Source organism: Sciurus carolinensis, chromosome 6, assembly GCF_902686445.1.
Source record: "Sciurus carolinensis chromosome 6, mSciCar1.2, whole genome shotgun sequence".
NCBI classification, from domain to species: domain Eukaryota; kingdom Metazoa; phylum Chordata; class Mammalia; order Rodentia; family Sciuridae; genus Sciurus; species Sciurus carolinensis.
In genome coordinates, this window is record NC_062218.1 from 46,009,188 (window position 1) to 46,029,365 (window position 20,178).

Genomic DNA, 20,178 nt, shown 5'->3' on the forward strand with positions numbered 1-20,178 from the left:
AAATGTTAATATGCCTCAGCCTCCAAATTAATGTGATTACAGGCATGTGATATCACACCCAGCTCTAAAACAACTTTAAACAAGATTGCATATTAGGTCATCGTCCTCACAATATTGCTGCAGAGCCACCATCCATCTGGATTCATGTTTCACCAGTAAATAACTTGATAGTTTAAAAAAGTAATAATTGACTGCTTTACTACAGATTATCCCCAAGTCTTGATTTGAATTTTTTATGTCTTTCTTCAGTTTTCTGAATTTAGAGAGGGCTAATAGTAATAATAAAATAAACCATCACACAGCATTTGTTAGCCTGGCGTGGTGGCACATGATTGTAATCCCAGCCATTAGGGAAGCTGAGACAGGAGGATTGCAAGTACAAAGCCAGTTTGAGCAATTTAAGTGAGACTCTCTCCCAAAATAAAAAATAAAAGGGCTTGAGATATACATCAGTGATTGAGCAACCCTGGATTGAATCTCCAGGGTGAGGAAAAAAAAAAAAGTATTTGTTAGATTACAACTTACAACATGTTCTTCCATGTTATATTCATTTGAGAAGAGGAGTCATAGTTGGTTTTAATTTGCAGACCCTGACCAGGAACTTTAGTTTACTGAAGCAGACCAGCGAGGATCCTGTTTTTTTTTTTTTTTTGTTGTTGTTTCTTTTGTACTGGGGTTTGAATCCTGTAGCCCCTGTCCACTGAACCACACCCCAACCCCTTTTCTATATTTTTATTTAGAGATGTGGTCTCGCGTGATTCTCTTGCCTCAACCTCCCCAGCTGTGGGGATTTACAGGTGTGTCCCACTGCACCCAGTGAGTATCCTGTTTCTTGAAGGTGTCTAGATCTCCCAGTGATAGGAGAAATTAAAAGAGAATAATTTTTTTAAAATAATGTTATCGTATTTTTTTTATATCTGTATTTTTTTTGTGTGGTGCTGTGGATCGAATCCAGTGCCTCACATGTGTTAGGCAAATACTCTACCACTGAGCTACAACCACAGCCCTGAAAGAATTTTTTTGCTTGGCATTTCATTATTTTTGCTTTGTAAAACATTTTATTTTTTTGCTTGACGTCTTCTTTTTTCCTCCTTTTTAGGAGAATACTCTCCTTTTTTAGAAATTATTTGTTATCTTTGGAATTTTGCAAAATTTATATATCTTGCTAGGTATTTATTTGTTTTGTTTTGTTCCAATTATATTTGTATTTATTGTGATACTGGGGATTGAACCAGAGGCACTCTACCACTGAGCCGTCTTTATTTTGAATACAGTTGTTCAAAATAAAAGGTTTAAAAAAAAAAAAAAAAAGTGTTGCTGACACTGACCCTGAACTTGTGATCCTCCTTCCTCAGCCTCCAGAGTTAACTGAAATTACAGGTGTATGCCACCATGACTAGCTTGTATTACTTTAATTTATTTACTTTGGTAGTAGGGATTGAACTTGGGAGCATTTTAACTACTGAGCCACATTCCCAACCCTTTTTTGTATTTTATTTAAAGACAGTGCCACACCCAGTTGCTTAGGGCCTCACTAAATTGCTGAGGCTGGCTTTGAACTTAAGGATAGTCCTGCCTCAGGCTCCTCCCAAGCTGCTGGGATTACAGGCATGTGCCACACTGCCTGGCATGTTACTGGTTTTTAATGATATCTTCCATGTTGCTGCTTTCCTTAAAACTTTAGATGATCATGCCTGTGAAAGAACAAGGTGATAAAAATCTGGGAGTTGTGTGTGTGTTAGCTTACTGAATGGCTGCTAGGTTGTAGCACCCTGAAAAGCCACAGCTCTTTGTGGTGCCAGTGCCTGTGTTAGCTTGTTATTTACATTATGAGAGAATCTACTTTTCTTTTTTTGTATGGTTGCTATGCTTCTCTATTTGCTCATATTCATTTACACTATTATATGTTGAACTTGTACATGTAATTTCTTTTCAGTTGTTTGTCCCACTCTGCCTCCTTTTATCAGCTATACCTAGAGATTCTCAGTCCTAAATATCTCAGTTTTCTACAGAGCAGATCAACTTTCTATATGTATTTTGCCTTCCACACATGTATTTAGACTAAGGGTCCATTGTATTATTTCATCAGTTATTGTGCTTCCAGACATTTTATGAAGTGACTAATGGCCTCCTTTTCATTATCATAGTTTTATTAATCTTTATAATGATTGAATTTATTTATTCTTTTTTACTTTTCACCTTTTGGTTGTAGGGATTGAACGCAGGGCCTTGAACATGAGTAACATGGGTAAGCATGAGTACTAACACTGAGCTGCACCCCAGCTGTTTTTTTCCTTTTTATTTTTTGGGGCATTGCATACTGAACCCAAGGGTGCTCCACCACTGAGCTCTACAACCCCATCTCTGTTTATTTTTTAAGATGATCTCACTAAGTTGTCAATGTAGGCCTTGAACTTGCCGTTCTACTGCTTTAGCCTGTCTATAGTCACTATGATTACAGGCATTCACCACCATGACAGGCTCTTCTTTCGTTTTTAATAGAAGTGGATGTCGTCATGAACTCCAAATGTATTTGTGAATGATACTAATGAAGAGACTAAAGTCCAATATCTGAGTTTTTATATTTTTATTATGATAATTATCATAGTTTCCTATAGTTTTGGCAGTACTGAGTTTTGAACCCAGAGCCATGCACATGCTAGGCAAGTGTTCTACCTCTGAGCTACATCTCCATTCCTTTTTTTTTTTTTTGGTGGTGGTGCTGGGGATTGAACCCAGGGCCTTGTGCATGCTAGGCAAGCACTCTACTAACTGAGCTATATCCCCAGCCCCTCCATTCGTTTTTTAAATTTTATTTTTGGACAGTGTCTTGCTAAGTTGCTGAGGCTGGCCTCTAATGTGGGATCTTCCTGCCTCATCCTTCCAGTTTGCTGGGATTATAGGCATGCCCCACTGTGCCTGGCTTTTTAAATTACTTTTTTGTGGGTGGCTGATAACTGGGGATTGAATCCAGCTCTCTTAACCATTGAACTATACATCCCCCGTCTATTTATTTATTTATTTATTTATTTATTTATTTATTTTTGAGACACGGTCTCACTAAATCACAGGCTTTGAATTTGTGATCCTCCTGCCTCAGCCTCCTGAGTCCTTGGGTTTATAGACATTGCAACCATGCCCGCTTTAAGTTCTTAAAAAACAGTTTGCTTGCTTGCTTTCCTGCTTTTCTCTCTTTTCATCCCTCCCTCTGTCAGAGAGAAACATTGATTAATTCCATTGCCTTTCTGTATTTTATTTTCTGCTTGATTAAAACAAAATGTAGTTTTGAGTTAAAAAGCTAGAATATTCTAAGTAACAATGAACCCCTCCCTTTTTATCTTAAAAGATGGTTCATTAGAAGCTCAGTGCTAATTATTGAATCTAGTGTATAAACTTGTTTTTTAAAAAGTTAGAATCTACATGTTAGTCATCAGTTCTTTTTGGTCATACCATAGCCATATAGACTTATAGTTGTTTTTGTACTTGTTGATGATCCAGTTGAATTAAGCCATTTATGGGATTTACATGGTCTAGTAGTGCTTTCCCACGGTGGAAGAAACCCATAGAAAAAACCATGCACCTCTTGCTTTATGTTGTATTACTATAGTTAATAGTGTTTTTAAATATTTTTTGGTACCAGGGATCGAACCCAGGGGCACTTACACTAAGTTGCATTCCCAGCCCTTTTCATTGTATTTTATTTTTTGAAAAACATTTTTGTACTTGTAGATGAACAGAATGCCCTCATTTTTTTTTTTTTTTTTTTTTTTTTTTTTTTAATGTGCTAAGGATCGAACCCAGTGCCTCACACGTGCTAGGCAAGCGTTCTGCCCCTGGGCTTCATTCAGCCCCAGCTCCCCCTTTTAATTGTTTTTTTTTTTTTTTTTGGTGTGTGTGTGAGACAAAATAAATTGCCTAGGGTTACATTGCTGAGGTTGTCTTTGTACTCATGATCCTCCTGCCTCAGCTTCTGGAACCACTAGGATTACAGGTGTGTATCACTGTGTGGAGCTCATTACTTTTAAAATTAATATGGATATATTACAGCACAAATTTCATAAATTCATAAAATAGAACTCAAAGACAGGTTCTTTTGGTGACTTTCTGACATTTTGGTTTTTTTTTTTTGGTGCGGGGAGAGGGGAGGGTACTGGGGATTGAAGCCTGGGTGCTTCACCACTGAGCCACATCCCCAACCCTTGTTATTTTTTAAAATTTTGAGATAGAGTCTTGGTAAGTTTCTTAGGACCTCATTCTCCTGAGGTTTTGGGACTACAGGCATGCAGAATCACTCCCGGCTAAAATTGACCATCAAAGCGAATAAAGAGGGTTTATTTAGTTTTTTCCTTCAATTTTATGAACTTTAGAATATTTGTTGTCTGGATCTGTTGGGTTACTCCCCCTGTCCCTGTGTCCTTTTTTTTTTTCCCTTGAATTTCCTGTAATTGAATTTAAGAACATATTCAAGTTCCAATTGGGGTGTGAGCAAGAATACATCATAGGTGATACTGTGTACTTCATAATGTGTGACATCAGGAGACACTTGATTCTAGTTGTCTATTTGATCTTTAAAAATGAGCTTTATTGACGTATATTTTACAAAAAAATTATCCTGTTTTAAGCGTACAATTTGATCAATTTTGACAAATGTGTACAGTTGCATACCCATCACCACGATCACGGTATTGCCCTGTTGCCCCCAAAATTCTTTTTTTTTGCCTTTTACAGTGATTCTCTTTACCCTCTGCAGCTGATCTAATTTTTATCACTGTAGTTTTACCTCTTCAACATTTTTATGTGAAAAGACAAATTTATAAAATTTAAAATCTTAATTGACTTTATTTGCTATTCTAGAATTGGGCAACGTTTCTATAAAACGTTTCTATAAAATGTTCTGAGGGACTGAGTGTAGGTTTTATAGACAGAAAAGGGTTGAAGGAGAAAAAGTTATTTCAAAGTTGATATTGTAAAGTGGGGGCAGGGGACAAAATAGGTTACTTCAGGTTTTTAAAGCAGAACATCAATATCCTGCCAATTTGAAACTTCTTTGGGGGGGGGATTTGTCTATTACCTCTCTTTCCTGGTTATTTGGAAGTCTTGATAATAACAGTTTTAGTTTGGTGATGTGAAACTTTTAAGTATGAGTGACTGATTTTTATTTTTATTTATTTTTTATGAGTGACTCCCTTTTGATTCCTCTTTCGGTCTGTTAGGGCAGGAGCTTAGTCCAAAACAATGGCTTCTTATAATCACTATTCAACAATTAGGTGGAATCTTATAATAGGATCACTGTAATTTAAAGGAGGTATAGTATTAGGAGATGATTTTGGCCAGGAGCTAAGTTCTAATTCCTTCCATTTTTATATGACAGGGACTTGCCATGAGGTGTTGAAGCCTTGTTTCACTGAGTTGGAGAGACTGGACCTAAATGGCGCAGCATGACTTTGCTCCAGCCTGGCTTAATTTTCCTACTCCACCATCATCAACAAAGGTACTCTTTCCTGTGTCTCTCTGTTTGTTTCTCTTTTGCTCATGTCCTACTCAAATATATTCAGAATGTGAAGGCTGAAGGCATGGGCTGGGGGTGTGACTTTTGTATTGGCCTTCATGCTGATGATTTTGATTCTGAGAATTTAAAAGTGACTGTTTTAAACTCTTGAATTCTCCTAATTGCATATTATCTCCTGAAAGTGGTTATTAATCTCAACTCTTAATTTTGAGTATTTGAGATTTTTTTTCCCCTTACCAATGTGGTTCTGACAAACAAGCCTTTTTTTTCTGACGGTGCTGAGGATTGAACCCAGGGACTTATGCACGCTAGGCAAGCGCGTTACCACCAACCTACATCCCCCAGCCTGTGATACTTCTTTTATTATGTCTTCTCCCTGCTCTATCCTTTGATCTTTCAAAATCGCTAGTCATGGATTTCCATTTGTAATTACCTACTTGCCCTCTGCTGGAGACTTTTACTTGCCTGTATCATTTCTCCCCTTTTAATCTTGTCCTGAATAAATGGAACAGACAGTAATTACTATTGCATTCTCTGTTTTAGTGTATTGGTAGTCTGATTTATTTTTGTTTGGAATGGAGATGTAAAGACTTGAATTAAGAGTAAAAATGTTCTCAGAACTACACTTGCATAGTTTTCTGAGATGTGTGGAATTTTAGCCCCATCATGTGGTGAAATGTTAAACTGCATGTGACTGATTTTATCTGTGACTCAGGGTAGTGGCTTTTGAACTATTGTGACTCTTTATTCCTACAGTTGATTTAATCTTCCATTAAATTGAATTAATTTTCTTGGCCTGCAGTTTGAAAAGTAACATTTTTACTATTGGTAATTATAGATACTGAAACATTTAGATAACTGGAAATTCCCTTGTTTTAGATGGTTCTCAGTCCTGTCAACTTACTTTAGGAGAGATGCTAAAATAAACCTCGTGCAAACAGACTGATTAACCTTTTCATAATAGTTATTATATGAAGAAAGAAGATACCAGAAGTGTTGTTTGTATTAAATACACGGATGGTAAGAAGTAAAAACAAAGTAGGGAAAGTTTTCTTCTTTTTAAACACAAAATAAACATATTAGGATATTCCTATAGTGACTTCATTTTCATATTTGTATTTTAATATTCTGTAGTTATTTCTGTGTCTAGACAGAGTAGCAATAGCATTTTCTTGATTTATGACAGCATTTATAAAGTAATGATCAATAATACTGTACTAACACTTTTAACAATGTAAGCAATGTCAGCATGCGCTGAAAATGTGTTTCATTTTTATTTTTAGACTTAAGAAAATTAGAATATTCAATCAGCCTGGTAGTTGAGTTCATTGAAACCTTTAGGTAGGAAAAGTGTACTATGCTATGTAGGTTTTTCTTTTTTTTCTTTTTCTTTTTTTTTTTTTTAATTGTTTAGGTATTCTGGTCATCAAAGGAAATTGGTTAAAAAAAAAAAAAAAACTATTAAAAAAAAATCCAGAATATGATAGAGTAAAAGAATGAATGGGTGAAGATGATCTCTGCCTTGTTCCTTAGAGTAATGTTCCTTTAAATATTACTACATGCCAGTCACTGTGAAAAATACTACATATGAAAATAACAAAAGTCATACAATGGTAGGCAGTTGTTTATCCACCCCATTTACAAACAAGGGAATTGAGGTTGAGAGTGGCCAAATAACTTGCTTGAAAGTATTAGAGCTAGAATAGTTGCCCATCTGTGCCCATGGCCTGATACATGCTAGGAATCATTCTACCAGTAAGCCACAGCCCTGAGTCCCAAAATTCATCAGTTTAATAACTTTCTTATTAGGAAGTAGACTCATTTTCACCCAAAAGTGAAGTGCCAGGATGTTTTTATGCGTACAATTGATTATATTTTTACTGGGTCCCCCCCCCCCACCCAAAGTGTATGAAAAATGTTACTACTTTGTTTTGATCTGTTTTGTTTAATTATGGTCAAATATTCACATGTGTGGAGCTGTTTCTTGGTGATTTGTAGTAACTTTTTATATTAAGTGACTTGTTTGCCATTTATATTGCAAATACTTTTCTATAGCTCCAGTGTGTGTGTGTACATGCCTATGTGGACCGTGCCCCACCTTCACGGCAGGGGTTGGGGGAGGATTGAACCAAGTGTGCCTTTATCACTGAGCAGCATCTCCAGTCCTTTAAAAAAATTTTTTTTTTAGTTGTCTATGGATCTTTATTTATTTATATGCGGTGTTGAGAATTCAACTCAGAGCCTCATGCATGAAGGGTGAGCACTCTCACCCCTGAACTCTAACTCCAGCCCAGTTCTTTTTAATTTTTTATTTTGAGATGGTGTTTTGCTAAATTGCTGAGGCTGGCCTTGAGCTTGTGATCCTCTTACCCCAGTCTCTCAGTTTTCTAGGATTAGAGGTGTGCACCATCATGCCTGGCTACGTAGAAAGTTTTAATGAAAAATTTAAATATAACTGGGTGTGGTGCATGTCTGTAATCCCAGTGGCTGCAGAGGCTGAGGCAGGAGGACTTTGAGTTCAAAGCCAGCCTCAGCAAGGCCCTAAGCAATTTGAGGAGACCTTGTCTCTGGATAAAATACAAAAAAAGGCTGGGAATGTGGCTCAGTGGTTAAGTACCCTTGAGTTCAATCCCTGGTACCAAAAAAAATTTTGAAAAACAAAGAAGTATAGAGAATAATTACACACTTATAACTATTTGCATAGTCATATCCTAAACATTTTTCCATATTTGCTTTGTATCTCTACTGGAAGTAAAACATATAGAGTCAAAATGTAGTGTTTATACTTCTTCATAGTCCTTTTTCCATTTTTATTGTTTTCCCCAGATATATTATCAGTGCATGGTCTTACTATGTGTTGAATATCAATAAATAATATTGTTTATAGTTTATATTTTAAAAATTTGTATAAATGATTGTGTTTTCATTTTATTTTTTAATTGTTATATCTTTGATCTTTTTTACCAGGTTAATATGTGGAGATTTACTGTTAATCATTTTGAACTTTGTGTAGTATTGTATTTTCTGTCTGTATGCCACTTTTATTTCTCAATTCAGGTTTAAATTGTTTATAACTTTTGGCTACTGTAGATAATATTTCATTGAATATTCTTGCAAATATATGCATACAATTTTCTTATGCCACTGCTTCCCAACCTTTAATGGATGTGAAGAAAAAAAGAAAAAACAAAAACAAAACAAAAAACTTCAGTGGATGTGAATATTACCTGGAGATTTTGTTAAAATGCAAATTTTGATTAATTAGATCTCTGGAACCCTAGATTCTAATGTATTATCAAAGTGATCCTAATTTCTGCCTGTGTGTAGACCACATTTTGAGTACCAAAGTTCCTAGTAATAGAAGTGAAATTGCCGGGACTTTATTAGACATTGCCAGATTGTTTTCCCATGTGATAATTTATACTTCTGTGTGTAACTATTCTCTTTATACTTTTGCCAAAACTTTGTCAGATTATCAGAATTAACATTTGCTAATTTCTGTTATGAAATTTCTGTGATTGCCTGTTCATATCCTTTGTATTTTTTCTTTTGGGTTACTTTTCTTTTACTACTGTTTAGGGACTTACAGATAGATCTATATATACTTAGGTATATATAATCTTTAATGTCTTTAAAATTAGAATTTTTTTTTCAGTTTTGTATGTATTTGAATAGAATTTATGACTTTCTAGGACTTATACTGTTTTAGTTTTTGGTGGGGTTTGAACCCAGGGATGCTTAGTCACTGAGCCACATCACCAACTTTTTAAAAATTTTTTATTTTGATATGGTGTCTCAATGAGTTGCTTAGGGTCTTGCTAAATGCTGAGACTGTCCTTGAACTTGTCATCCTCCTGCTTCAGGCTTCCAAGTCCTAAGGATTATAGGCATGTGTGTGCCCCCTTGTCCACTATTGTTGCTATTTTAAATGTTTTCTTAAGATTTTATTGTAGATAGAATGTATCTCATGTTAGTCTGATACCTAGCAACCTTGATTGAGTCATATTTTGTAATCTATACTTCAGTGTTGCTTTCTGCAAACAGCCTTAAGAAATGGCTAACACAAGAGTGGTCAAAGCTTTGCATTTTCGGTATATGAAGAAGAATGTACAGGGATGTTCAAATCTCATGATAGATAGACAGACTGTCCCAGCATCTCTTTATCAGCTATACATGTTCTTGGCCTAATTTGAATTTTCACATGATGTTCCACTCTTATAAGACACTGATGAATTGACAGATATTAGAATCAAATCTATATGATTTGGTTGCACAGGATTTAATTAAGGTTACTCTCAATAAGCCCAAACAAGGGGAGGCCAGGATTTAGCCAATTGTGAAAACGTCTTTATGGGTGGAGATCAGTAGATTTATTTTTCAGACAGCCAGGATAGGGTCTGGTCACTGTATTAGCCATTAGAACCTCTTCAAGAGAGTTTAAATTGACTTGGTTTTTGATGTTGTTATGTACAGTTATAGAGCTAAGTTGGGTCACAGAATAACCCATATTTTTCAGAGACAGACATTAACTCATTTTCCCCCACATACAAACTTAGCATTCAGAGGGACACAGCCTAGGTCACTCCAGTTAGGGATTTATTGTTAAACTTAATTTAGATTAATATTAACATGAGTTTGGTTAAGAATCACAGTGTCACAAAGCATTTGCAGCCCTGCTTGCCATATACCATAGCCTAACATTGTTCAGGTGTTGGGAGAAGCATGTGACATTTTATCAGCTGGAATGAAACAGGTTTATGCTGTTCTAGTGTTTAAATGTAGATTGTTGATGTCATCAGACCTAACAGGATAGTTGAACACTAGCTATGCCTACATGAATTTTTCTGAATTGAAAGCATGTGGGTAGGGGTGATGAATCCATCATTGTGTCAGTGTCATCCCCAGCTGTTCTGTGACTCAGATTGTATGATACTTCTAGGGGATGGAGAGAACATTAATTGTTCACTTTCCTCTCCGCACTTCTCAGGGTAAGCCATTCTCTCTCTGGGTACTGGCGCGGTTGCTGTCCTTCTACAGCTGTGAAATTTTTATATTCCACTCTAATAGCTATGACTTTGCTTTAGAAAAAATCGTCCCCTCCTCACACCTACACTCTTTATCTGTAATGAGTGGCACGGAGGGTATTTTTACATAATGCACAGGTATTTGTTATGTCTTCTCCCTTAATTCACATTAGACACGGTTACAGGGGAATTTGGTGTCCAATATACTTAATCAGATGGTGAGTGTCTTCATGATTTAGAACGATGTCAGTTCAAGAGAATCTTGTGACCAAACCAGAATAAATTTGAATTCCTTAGATTTACTCTGGCCAAGGTATCACACGTAGGAATGAGCTGAATTCAGATTACTTTTAGGGGGAGGAAAGAAACCATTATGTCTGTAGGTGATCAGGACAAAATTTGAAATTTAAAATGTCTATGTAATCTTATAATTCCCTTTTCCTTTTATGCTGATTGTACCTAGGAAATGGTTATGAAGATAAAATCCCTTGGTTATACTGCATTCACTGTTTAAACTAGATAAGTTATGTGAAGAGGTGAAGGAAGAGTTTTAACTTCAAGTTGAATTTTGAGAAGGTTGGTCCCAGTGCTTGACAATACTGGATGCCATTGGATGGTAGGGACTATAGAATGTTCATTGGATATGTTTAATATTCGTTATGCAAGGTATTTGTTCATTTCATGTAGACTAGCCTCTAGGGGATTACATGGATGGCTTGGAATTTTTTTGTTCCATTTCTGACTCCTCATTCTAAGATTATGGTTACCTTTTCTTCTCTGGCTTCAGCTAACAGCCTAGATTTAGGCCTCTGCTAATTTCCTATTTCCCGTACTGCCATGACTTTTGCCTACGTTATCAGTATTTTCAGTTATCCCTGTGCTTAGCCCTGTCTCCTATGGAAGTTTGTAGGAGAGTGAGTTAGGTACTTATGCCCAACAGAACTGTGAAAGTTTAAGTCTTTCCCTTTTCTTTTAAGTTCTCTTCTAAATCTTACTTATCAAAGCAGAGGGGTTAAGGTTGGTGTCCTCTGGGCAGCCACTAATTCTGACACATTTGGGTGTCTTAAAAACTATCAAATTCAATTTTGATATCTTCAGAGTATCATTAAACCCCATAAATTTAAGGGGTTAGTCTTGCAGAACTACCCTTACTTGAGAAACCAGTGTTGACTCTTTACAATACCCATATTTCTATCTGATTTAGCTACAAAGTCAGTGGTTTCCACAACTACTTCTATAGATTTGATAGTTTTTCTAGAACAGCTCACAAAACTTAGTGAAACCTGTTTACCAGTTTATTATAAGGGTGCAAATGAACATCCAAATGAAGAAGTTCATAGGGTGAAGTCTAGTACAGTCCTGTGGAGTTGGGGTTATACTATGTTCCTGGCATGTGAATGTGTTCAGTAGTCTGGAAACTACTTGAACCCAGTTGGGAGTTTTTAGGGAAGTTTCCTGTTAAAGCCGTATTGGTCAGATCATTGGCTTTTGGTGATTAACTCTCCAACTCCTCTCCTCTCACAGGTTATTAGGAGTGGGATAGAAAGTCCCAAGCCTAGTCCAGGTGTTGGAACAGTTCCCATACCCTCATTGGAACACTTGGGAAATTCCAAGGGTTTTAGGAACTTTGTCCCAAGGAACCTCAAGACCAGAATCAAAATTTTTCTATGATAACTACATAGAGATAGAATGCTCTATGGCAGGAATCAAGGCGCTGCAGTTTCCAGCAGGCCAGAGCAGAGCTCAGGCTTCACAAATTTGCTTCTTTGTGGGGAGGTGATACTGGTCTAACCATGGGCAATTTACCATTGAGCTGTACCCACTGCTCTTTTTATTTTTTATTTTGGGACAGGTTCTCACTGGGTTGCTTACGACCTCATTAAGTTGCTGAGCATGGCCTTGAACTTGAAATCTTATCGTTTTAGTCTCTGGAGCCACTGGGATTACAGACATGTATCATTGCCTGTGCCTTAACAAATTTACTTCTGATGATCTTCGTCTTTCCAGAACTGTCCTCACGGCCCACTCTGTTTATTTGAAACTTTGGAGACCTCTTGATTTAACATCCAAAGCCATATCACCCTTGGACTAGAACAGTTGTCTTCCTTCTTTATCTCAGAGGACAATGGTATATAATATAATCTTAACCTTCCCTGCCCTCCTGTCCCCAAGGCCTTGTGAATACTACATGTCCATTTGACTGCCCAAGTTTATTAATTTTTAGGCTTTGTAACATAAAGTTTCAGTTTATAACATTTATTATCCAGCTTTAAACTCTGTCTCAAAATAAAAAAAGGGGGCTGGGTACATAGCTCAGTGGTAAGTACCTCTGGGTTCAATCCCAGTAACAACAACAAATAATAACAATAATAATAATAATGGTGGTAACAAATGGAAATATGTATTGAGGTACTTCTTTATGTCAGGCAATGCCCTGTTTTGATTCATCATTGTTTCATTAAATACTTCAGCACTTCATAAGAGAAGGAAGGTATTTTGATTTATGTAAACAGAAGAAACCAAACATTTGAGAAATTTAGTTACTTTGGAAAACTGTAGATAGTTCCTGGTGTTTTCAAGATTTTGAACACAGCATTGATTATAGAACCTTTTCTCTATTATAAATTCTTCAGAATATCAACACTATTTAGTCCTAAGTTTTTCTCTGTCATTATCTATAGTTCTAAAATCTAGATCTGGAAAAAGAAAACTTTTCATAATCTTTTTGCTTTAAAATGTGAGGCTTCACATTGTCCCCTCCCCTTTATGAAATTCTATTTGGTGTGAGTATTCATGTTTACTGTCAAGAGGTACTGTACATATTTGATTATGGAGTATTTAATCATATTACATTTCTAAGATCTGTGAAATTCTTAGGAGTTTTAGGTGACGAATCAACAGATACTCTTTCTCCTAGCTTTATTTGGATCCATTGTTAGAAATACTATTGTTCAATGATTGTTCTATGTCAGAACCAAGTCTTAATTATGGTGTATTCATGTGATTCATTTTAATATTTAGTATGACATGAATTCTTAATTTGCATTATTTTTTTCTATGATTCTTTCCATGTTTGCATTTATAGATAAACTTTAATTCATTTGGCTCTTCAGAGGATGGTAACTTATTGGTGTGTTAGTTAGGATGACATTGATTTTGTAATCAAATTTAGGAGGAATTAGTATCTGTGATGTCAAGCTTTCTGGTTAGTGGGAAGATTCACATTTTTCATGACATTCTTTGCCAGAATTCTGAAGTGGTTCTTTGTTTTTTAAATTCTATTTCTGTACATCCCTGGTCTCCTACTCCTTGGTGTTATTTGTTTTTCATTATGAAATTCAGCTTCCATTTTACTCCTGTTTTTGAAGCAGCCCTAAAACCTTGACTTTGCACTATTTTTTCATCTATTAAGATGTAATTAATTACTGCATCGAGTTTTATTTTTTGTAAATATATACCACAGTGCAACCATAATCACAATCTTATTTTACTTTTGTATGTGTGTGGTGCTTGGAATTGATTGAACTCAGGGTCTTTTGTGTGTTGAAGCCTCTGCTACATCCCAAGCCCCATAATCTAGGGTGGTTCTCCGTCCCCCCACCAGGGATTGAACCCAGAGGGGCCTAGCCACTGAGTCACATCCCTAGCCTTTAAAAAAATTTTTTTTTTATTTTTACTTTTTGTTTTGTTTGGGGGCACTGGGGATTGAACTCAAGGCACTGGACCACTGAGCCACATCCCCGGCCCTATTTTGTATTTTACTTAGAGACAGAGGTTTGCTGCGTTGCTTAGCACCTCACTTTTGCTGAGGCTGACTTTGAGGCCTCAGCCTCTGAGCCCCTGGGATTACAGGTGTGCACCACCACTCCTGACCATAATCTAGTTTTTAAAACATGTACCCACCACACAGAGTTCCTCTGTGTTATCAACCCCAAGTTCATTTATTGCTGTTCCAGAGGGCCCTTGACTTGGAGACAAATTGTTGGGACAAGGAAAATGATTTCGAAAGCCCATAATCATAAAGATGGCAAGCTGTTATTGATAAAGACCATCTTAATTCAGCATTAGTTTGAAGTACCTTCTTATCCTTTGATAAAGAGGACTTAAGAAGAGGGGCTAAGGTGGAGAATGGATTGATGATTGGAGACTTTGAGGTATCACTCTGGCAGTCTGAAAGAGGGTGTTGTGAAAACTGGCAGCTGGATTGCATGTACATATGGAGTCCTGGACTTGTGTGAATATTGGAAAATATTTCAGTTACCTTTGTCTTGTCATCTTTCTGAGGAGGAGGAAAAAAGAAATTAGGGGAGTTTCAGTGCATCAGTTTGCACTTCAGGTACTGGAAAAACATTCCTTAAATCACTAATAACATGTTTGCCTGCAGAGTTGAGCAGAAATCTGACTAAGAGGTTAAGGGGTAGTAAAGGACACTGATAGGATATGAAGGCATAGATGCTAAAATTTTTTTACCCTGTGTTAATTACCCATTGGACATCTATAGGCTCAAGTGAAGAGTCATTGTTTTCAGCAAAAGTGGCCAAGTCCTTGAAAAATAATGTAGGCAACCTTACCATTATAATTCACAAAGTGGAGGTGGGGTAACCACACAAAATAGTTTTGTGACCTCCAAAATTAGTGATTTGGATTTCTAAAGTCAATTTAAAGCTAGAGGGTTTATTTAAATTTTCTGTTGCAATATCTCTTTGCAGTCAATTTCTACTCATTTCTTCAGACCCAGGCCAAAATAAATCTTTCTACTGATTTGTCTTTTCTGAAAATTTCACAAAATTTAATCATAGAACTGGGTGTGGTGACACACCTATAATCTCAGCCTCCTGGGAAGCTGGGGCAGGAGGATCCCAAGTTAGATCAAAGCCAGCGTTAGAACTTGGTGAGGCCCTAAGTAAGCAACTTAGCAAGACCCAGTCTCAAAATAAAAAAAATAATAAAAGGGTTCACATAACATGATTTTTTAAAAAAAAATTCATTTACATTTAGTACTTATTTTTATCATATGGTTTTACCACAGTGACTTTACCCATTTACCAATTGAGTGGCATTGAAATTTCTGTTTTTCACTGTTAAGAATAATGCTGTTGAGACTACTAGTATGAGTCTGTGTAGTTTATCTGGGTGTTGAATGACTGGTTAGAATAGTGAACAAATATATGCCAAGCATGGTAGTCTACTCCTAATCCAGGCTACTTGTGAGGTTGAGTCAGTAGGATTACAAATTCAAAGCCAGCCTGGGAAATTTAGCCCCCATTCTCTTTATAAGTACTGGGGAGGTAACTCAGTGGTAGAATGTTTGTCTATCATGCATAAAAGCCTAAGTTCAATCCCTAGCGCCATTTAAAAAAAATAATGAATTTACGTTTTACTTCTTTGAGTTGCCAAACTGATATGTAAAGTAGCTATATCACTTTATGTTCCTGTTAGTAATGTATGAGGGCTCCAGTTTTGTCCCATCATACCACTAGTGGGTATTATATTTTAAAGAAATTGGGAGAGAACTTTTTAAAAACCAGAGAGAAAGGGAGAGAAGGAATGAGAAGGAATATGAGAGATTACACACACACACACACACACACACACACACACATATACACACGGTCTTACTCCCATAATACTTTTCCTGTTATTATTATGTATTTAAGTTTTATTTTTGTGTCATTTTCTTGTAACCAAAAAGACTTTTAGCATATTATAAGGTAGGTCTGCTAGTTACTAGTTACCTTGGTTTTTGTTTACCTGGAAATATCTTTTATCTATATTTCTGATGAAATTGTTTTCCCGAATATAGGCTCAGGTGACCCAGGCGATGGTAATTTTTTACTAAGACATAGAAACATATGAAGTTGATGGAGTTTTGGACATGTTTAAATTTGAGATGTTCAGGAGACATCTGAAATCAGCAGACCTCTTAGATTCAGGAGAAAGATCTGGACTGGAGAGAGAATTTGGATTATTCAGGATGTATTTTAAATGTTGGGAGTAGATAAATGCATCCAGTGAGATTATACAGTGAAAGAGTACAAGAACAGGTCACAAAAATTGAAGAGATGCTTTCACTCCTTTTTGGATAACAGAGAAAAACCAGATGTCCAAAAATATAAGGAAAAAAGCATTTTAAAAAGGAAAGACCCTTGGTTCAGCATTTAATGTTACAGAGGGACAGATGGGTTAAAGATTAAAAGAGGACCACAAAGTCAGGTATGGTGGCACATACCTATAATCCTAGCCACTCAGGAGGTTGAGGCAGCATCAGCAGTTTAGCTAGCAACCCTGTATCAAAAAGGACTGGGTTGTGCATGTGGCTTAGTGGTAGAGTGTTTACCTAGTATGCACAAGACCATGGGTTCAATCCCCAGTACCACAAAATAGGGCTGGGGGTGTGACTCAGTGGTACCATGCCCCTTGTTTCAATGTGAATCTTCCTCTCAATGCAAACAACCCATTTTCTCTTACCTTAAGTAGTGATAGTCTTTATAGTTTTAAATTTATGTCAACTTCAGGATTTAGGACCTTAACCTATAAAGCTTAATACATATAAATAGTAGAAAAGTTTAATTATTGGATCAGTTTTCTGGTGGATTAAGTGTAGTCCTGATGGGAAATTAATTTAACTGTCCCATCTCGAGGATCTATTTAAATTTTGTTATTGGTGGACAGTGTAGTGTTGCCTCTTTTTTGTTTGTTTAGTGTCCCCCCTCCCCCAGTGTCCAAAGTATGTTGTCCATAGATGGAAAGGATTTGTCTCATTTTATAATATAATAATAGCTTAACTGATTCAGATCATAATTTGGCATGGGGAGAGAATACAAGAGTGACTCAGTCCTTTCGAAGTTTTCAACCTGAGCAGAGGGAGCTGATGGGAAGTTAAAATTTTATACTATGGAACTGATTTCAGCTAGTTAATGGATATGAAAGTATGGGGAATGGAATTGGGAGGATATGTATGAAGTAATAAGCTGTTCAGAGATAATATTAGGACTTCCTTTATTTAATCTAGTTTGTGGTGAAAGGGTTAGAAAGAGTAGTATTTGACCACAGTTTTAAGAGATGTAAATGTTGTACAAGATGGCTTAACAAAGATAAAAGAGAATTTATACCATTCTCTTGGGCCAACTGAGCAGTAAATGAAGCGACAGAATAAAGAGAACAAGTTGTACAGTTGATCCTGGGTTAGAGCTGGATAACTAAGAGGGTGATGATAATCTTAAATGACTGATTGTGCAAATATAGGCAGAAGTTTGAGTGTATAACTCATGTTGGGCCTGAAGGTTCTAGCAGTTGGAGGACTCTTGTTGATTATTGTTCTCGCACACAAAAACAAGGATTATTGTTTGCATCACCTTAACTTTAAAATATCTGAAATTCACTGGCTACTTACTAGTGTATCTAAGACTGAGAATCAGCAAGGTTGAATTGTGTGAAGTAATGTCTAAGACCTGGAATTTTTATTTTTTAGCTGAAGTATTATTAGTAGTCATCCTAACCCAACCCATTATATTTTGTTCAAAGATGTAGGAACATGAAAAAATTATCCTGTCATTCCAATTTGTTTTAGAATCTCACAGTGAAGTCATACAAAACATTGGGATATTTGTATTTTGTAGGATCCAGAGATTCAGATAGCAGGAATTATTTCTTCTTTAGTCCTTTTATTTTCTTCTATCAATGAGAAAGGAGGTAGAAGTTTATTTTTAACTTTTAACTTTTTAGCTTTGAATATTTCTATGTAAATACATGGTCATTCCAGTTTGGAGGAATGTTAATATTTATTGGTGACCTGCTAAGTTGAAATTAGATGATGATGGTATTGGAAGACTGTACATTAGGATTGTGGCCATGTAGATTTTCTAAATTAGCTTGCTTGGGACTTACAGCATTGTTTAGTACTAGGTTAACCTGGGCAGTTTCATAACTTGTCTCAGAAAGAAAGAAAAAGAAAAAAAGAAGTGGAATTTATTATTCAGTAAGAGAAAGGATTAGCTTGTATACCTAAATATTTCCAAATTCAGATTTTCAAGAGTAGGACTTCATAGCATTGTCTGTAACTAACTATACTAACAGAAATCTTTTGTCATTTAAAACTTCAGGTACTCAACCCAGATTCTTTATGGAATTAATTCAGAAGTAGGTATAGGAAAAAAAGAGAATAGAGAAGAGCAGTTTGAAAACGCTTGTTATTCCCCAACATCCTTGGCATTACCTGATTAACAATCAAGTAAATTTGATTGGCCAAGCAGTTAGCTCCTTTACTCTCTACCTTTGAGTACTTTAAAATTAGATTTATAGGTAGTCTGTTGTCTGAATTGACAAAAGTTGAGTTGCAGAGATGGTTATTTGACTACTTCATTTCAGGAGTTTGGGCAAGTGGGTAGTTCCTCATGGTTTTATAGATAAAACTTATCTGTTTATGCTCCTAATAGCAATAGACAAAGATTATATTATTAGATTGTGTCTTTTTCATTTTTGCCTGTTTGATGGATAGGAAATACTACTTGTTTAATCTGCATTTTCTTTTTTCTAATTTTTTCACTTTTTTTCCAATCTGCATTTTCTTTATTATTAAAGAAAATAGGTATGTTTTCATTTCATTTTTATGTTACTTGAGAATTGCTTTTTGTATTATTCAGTTTTTTTCCTCTTTGGTTGTCCTTATTTGTTTGACTTATACAACTCATGTATGTTTATTTTGTTTCAGAATTTTGTGTTGAGAATATTTTTCTTAAAATAATGTACATCAGCTTTATTTCTATATCGTATCAAGGTTTTTCAAGTCACGTTTTTAATAGTTTCTGCATTTTAGATCTTGCTTTAGAAGACCTTCCTCAGGACTATGAAAATATTCTGTATTTTCCTTGCTAAACAGTGTTGTTTCAGACTTTTTTTTTTTTTTTTTTTTTAAACGCTGGGGTTGAACTCCGGGTCTTGTGAGTTCTCAGCACATACTCACCTCCTCCTGATGTTCTTTATTTCATAGAATTTACTTTAATGGACATATATGAAAGAGAGTTCCCGTTTTACTTTTCTTCCTTCTGTTATATGATCTCATTTCCCCCCATTGATTTAAAATGCTATTGTTATCACAATAAGTAAATTTCTGGTTATATATTGCTACTAGTAGTACATACTATTTCTTTTGATTTCATTTCATTTTAAATTTTTTTTTGTGATGTTAGATGAGTGCTCTACCATTGAGCTGCATCCCCTAGCAATATATTTTATCTGGCAAATTGTCCATCACCTCATGCACCTTTTTTTTTTCCTTCAAAAAATTTTTTGGGGAACCCTCCCCCTGCCAATCCATACTGAAGATTGAATCCAAGGGTGCTTAACTGTTGAGCTATCTTCCCAGCCCCTATATATATATTTTTAATTTTGAGATAGGGTCTCCCTAAGTTGCTTAGGGGGCCTCACTAAGTTGTGCTGAGGATAGCTTTGAATCTGTGATTCTCCTGCCTCAGCTTTGAGAGCTTTTGGGATTACAGACATGTGCCACCTCGCCTCATTTTTGGGGCAATTCTTACAAATTTTTCCTACGTGAAGGTCAAAATTTAATAAATTATCGGGTGTTTTGATTGTGATTTTATCAGATTAGTAGATAATTGGGATTTTGGTACTAAATAACAACCATTT

The 20,178-nt window shown here is 35.9% G+C and overlaps 1 protein-coding gene across 3 annotated transcripts in view; it reads left to right on the top strand.

Moving 5' to 3' along the window:
- The window catches only part of Gpbp1 (GC-rich promoter binding protein 1), a 60,021-nt gene that overhangs the window by 16,018 nt on the left and 23,825 nt on the right, over positions 1 to 20,178 (top strand). For all 3 annotated transcript variants that reach the window (XM_047555109.1, XM_047555107.1, XM_047555110.1), the window contains one exon: positions 5,372 to 5,491. In XM_047555109.1, coding sequence (XP_047411065.1) covers positions 5,429 to 5,491 — 63 coding nt within the window. In that variant the 5' untranslated portion in view covers positions 5,372 to 5,428. The remainder of the gene's footprint in view (positions 1 to 5,371; positions 5,492 to 20,178) is intronic.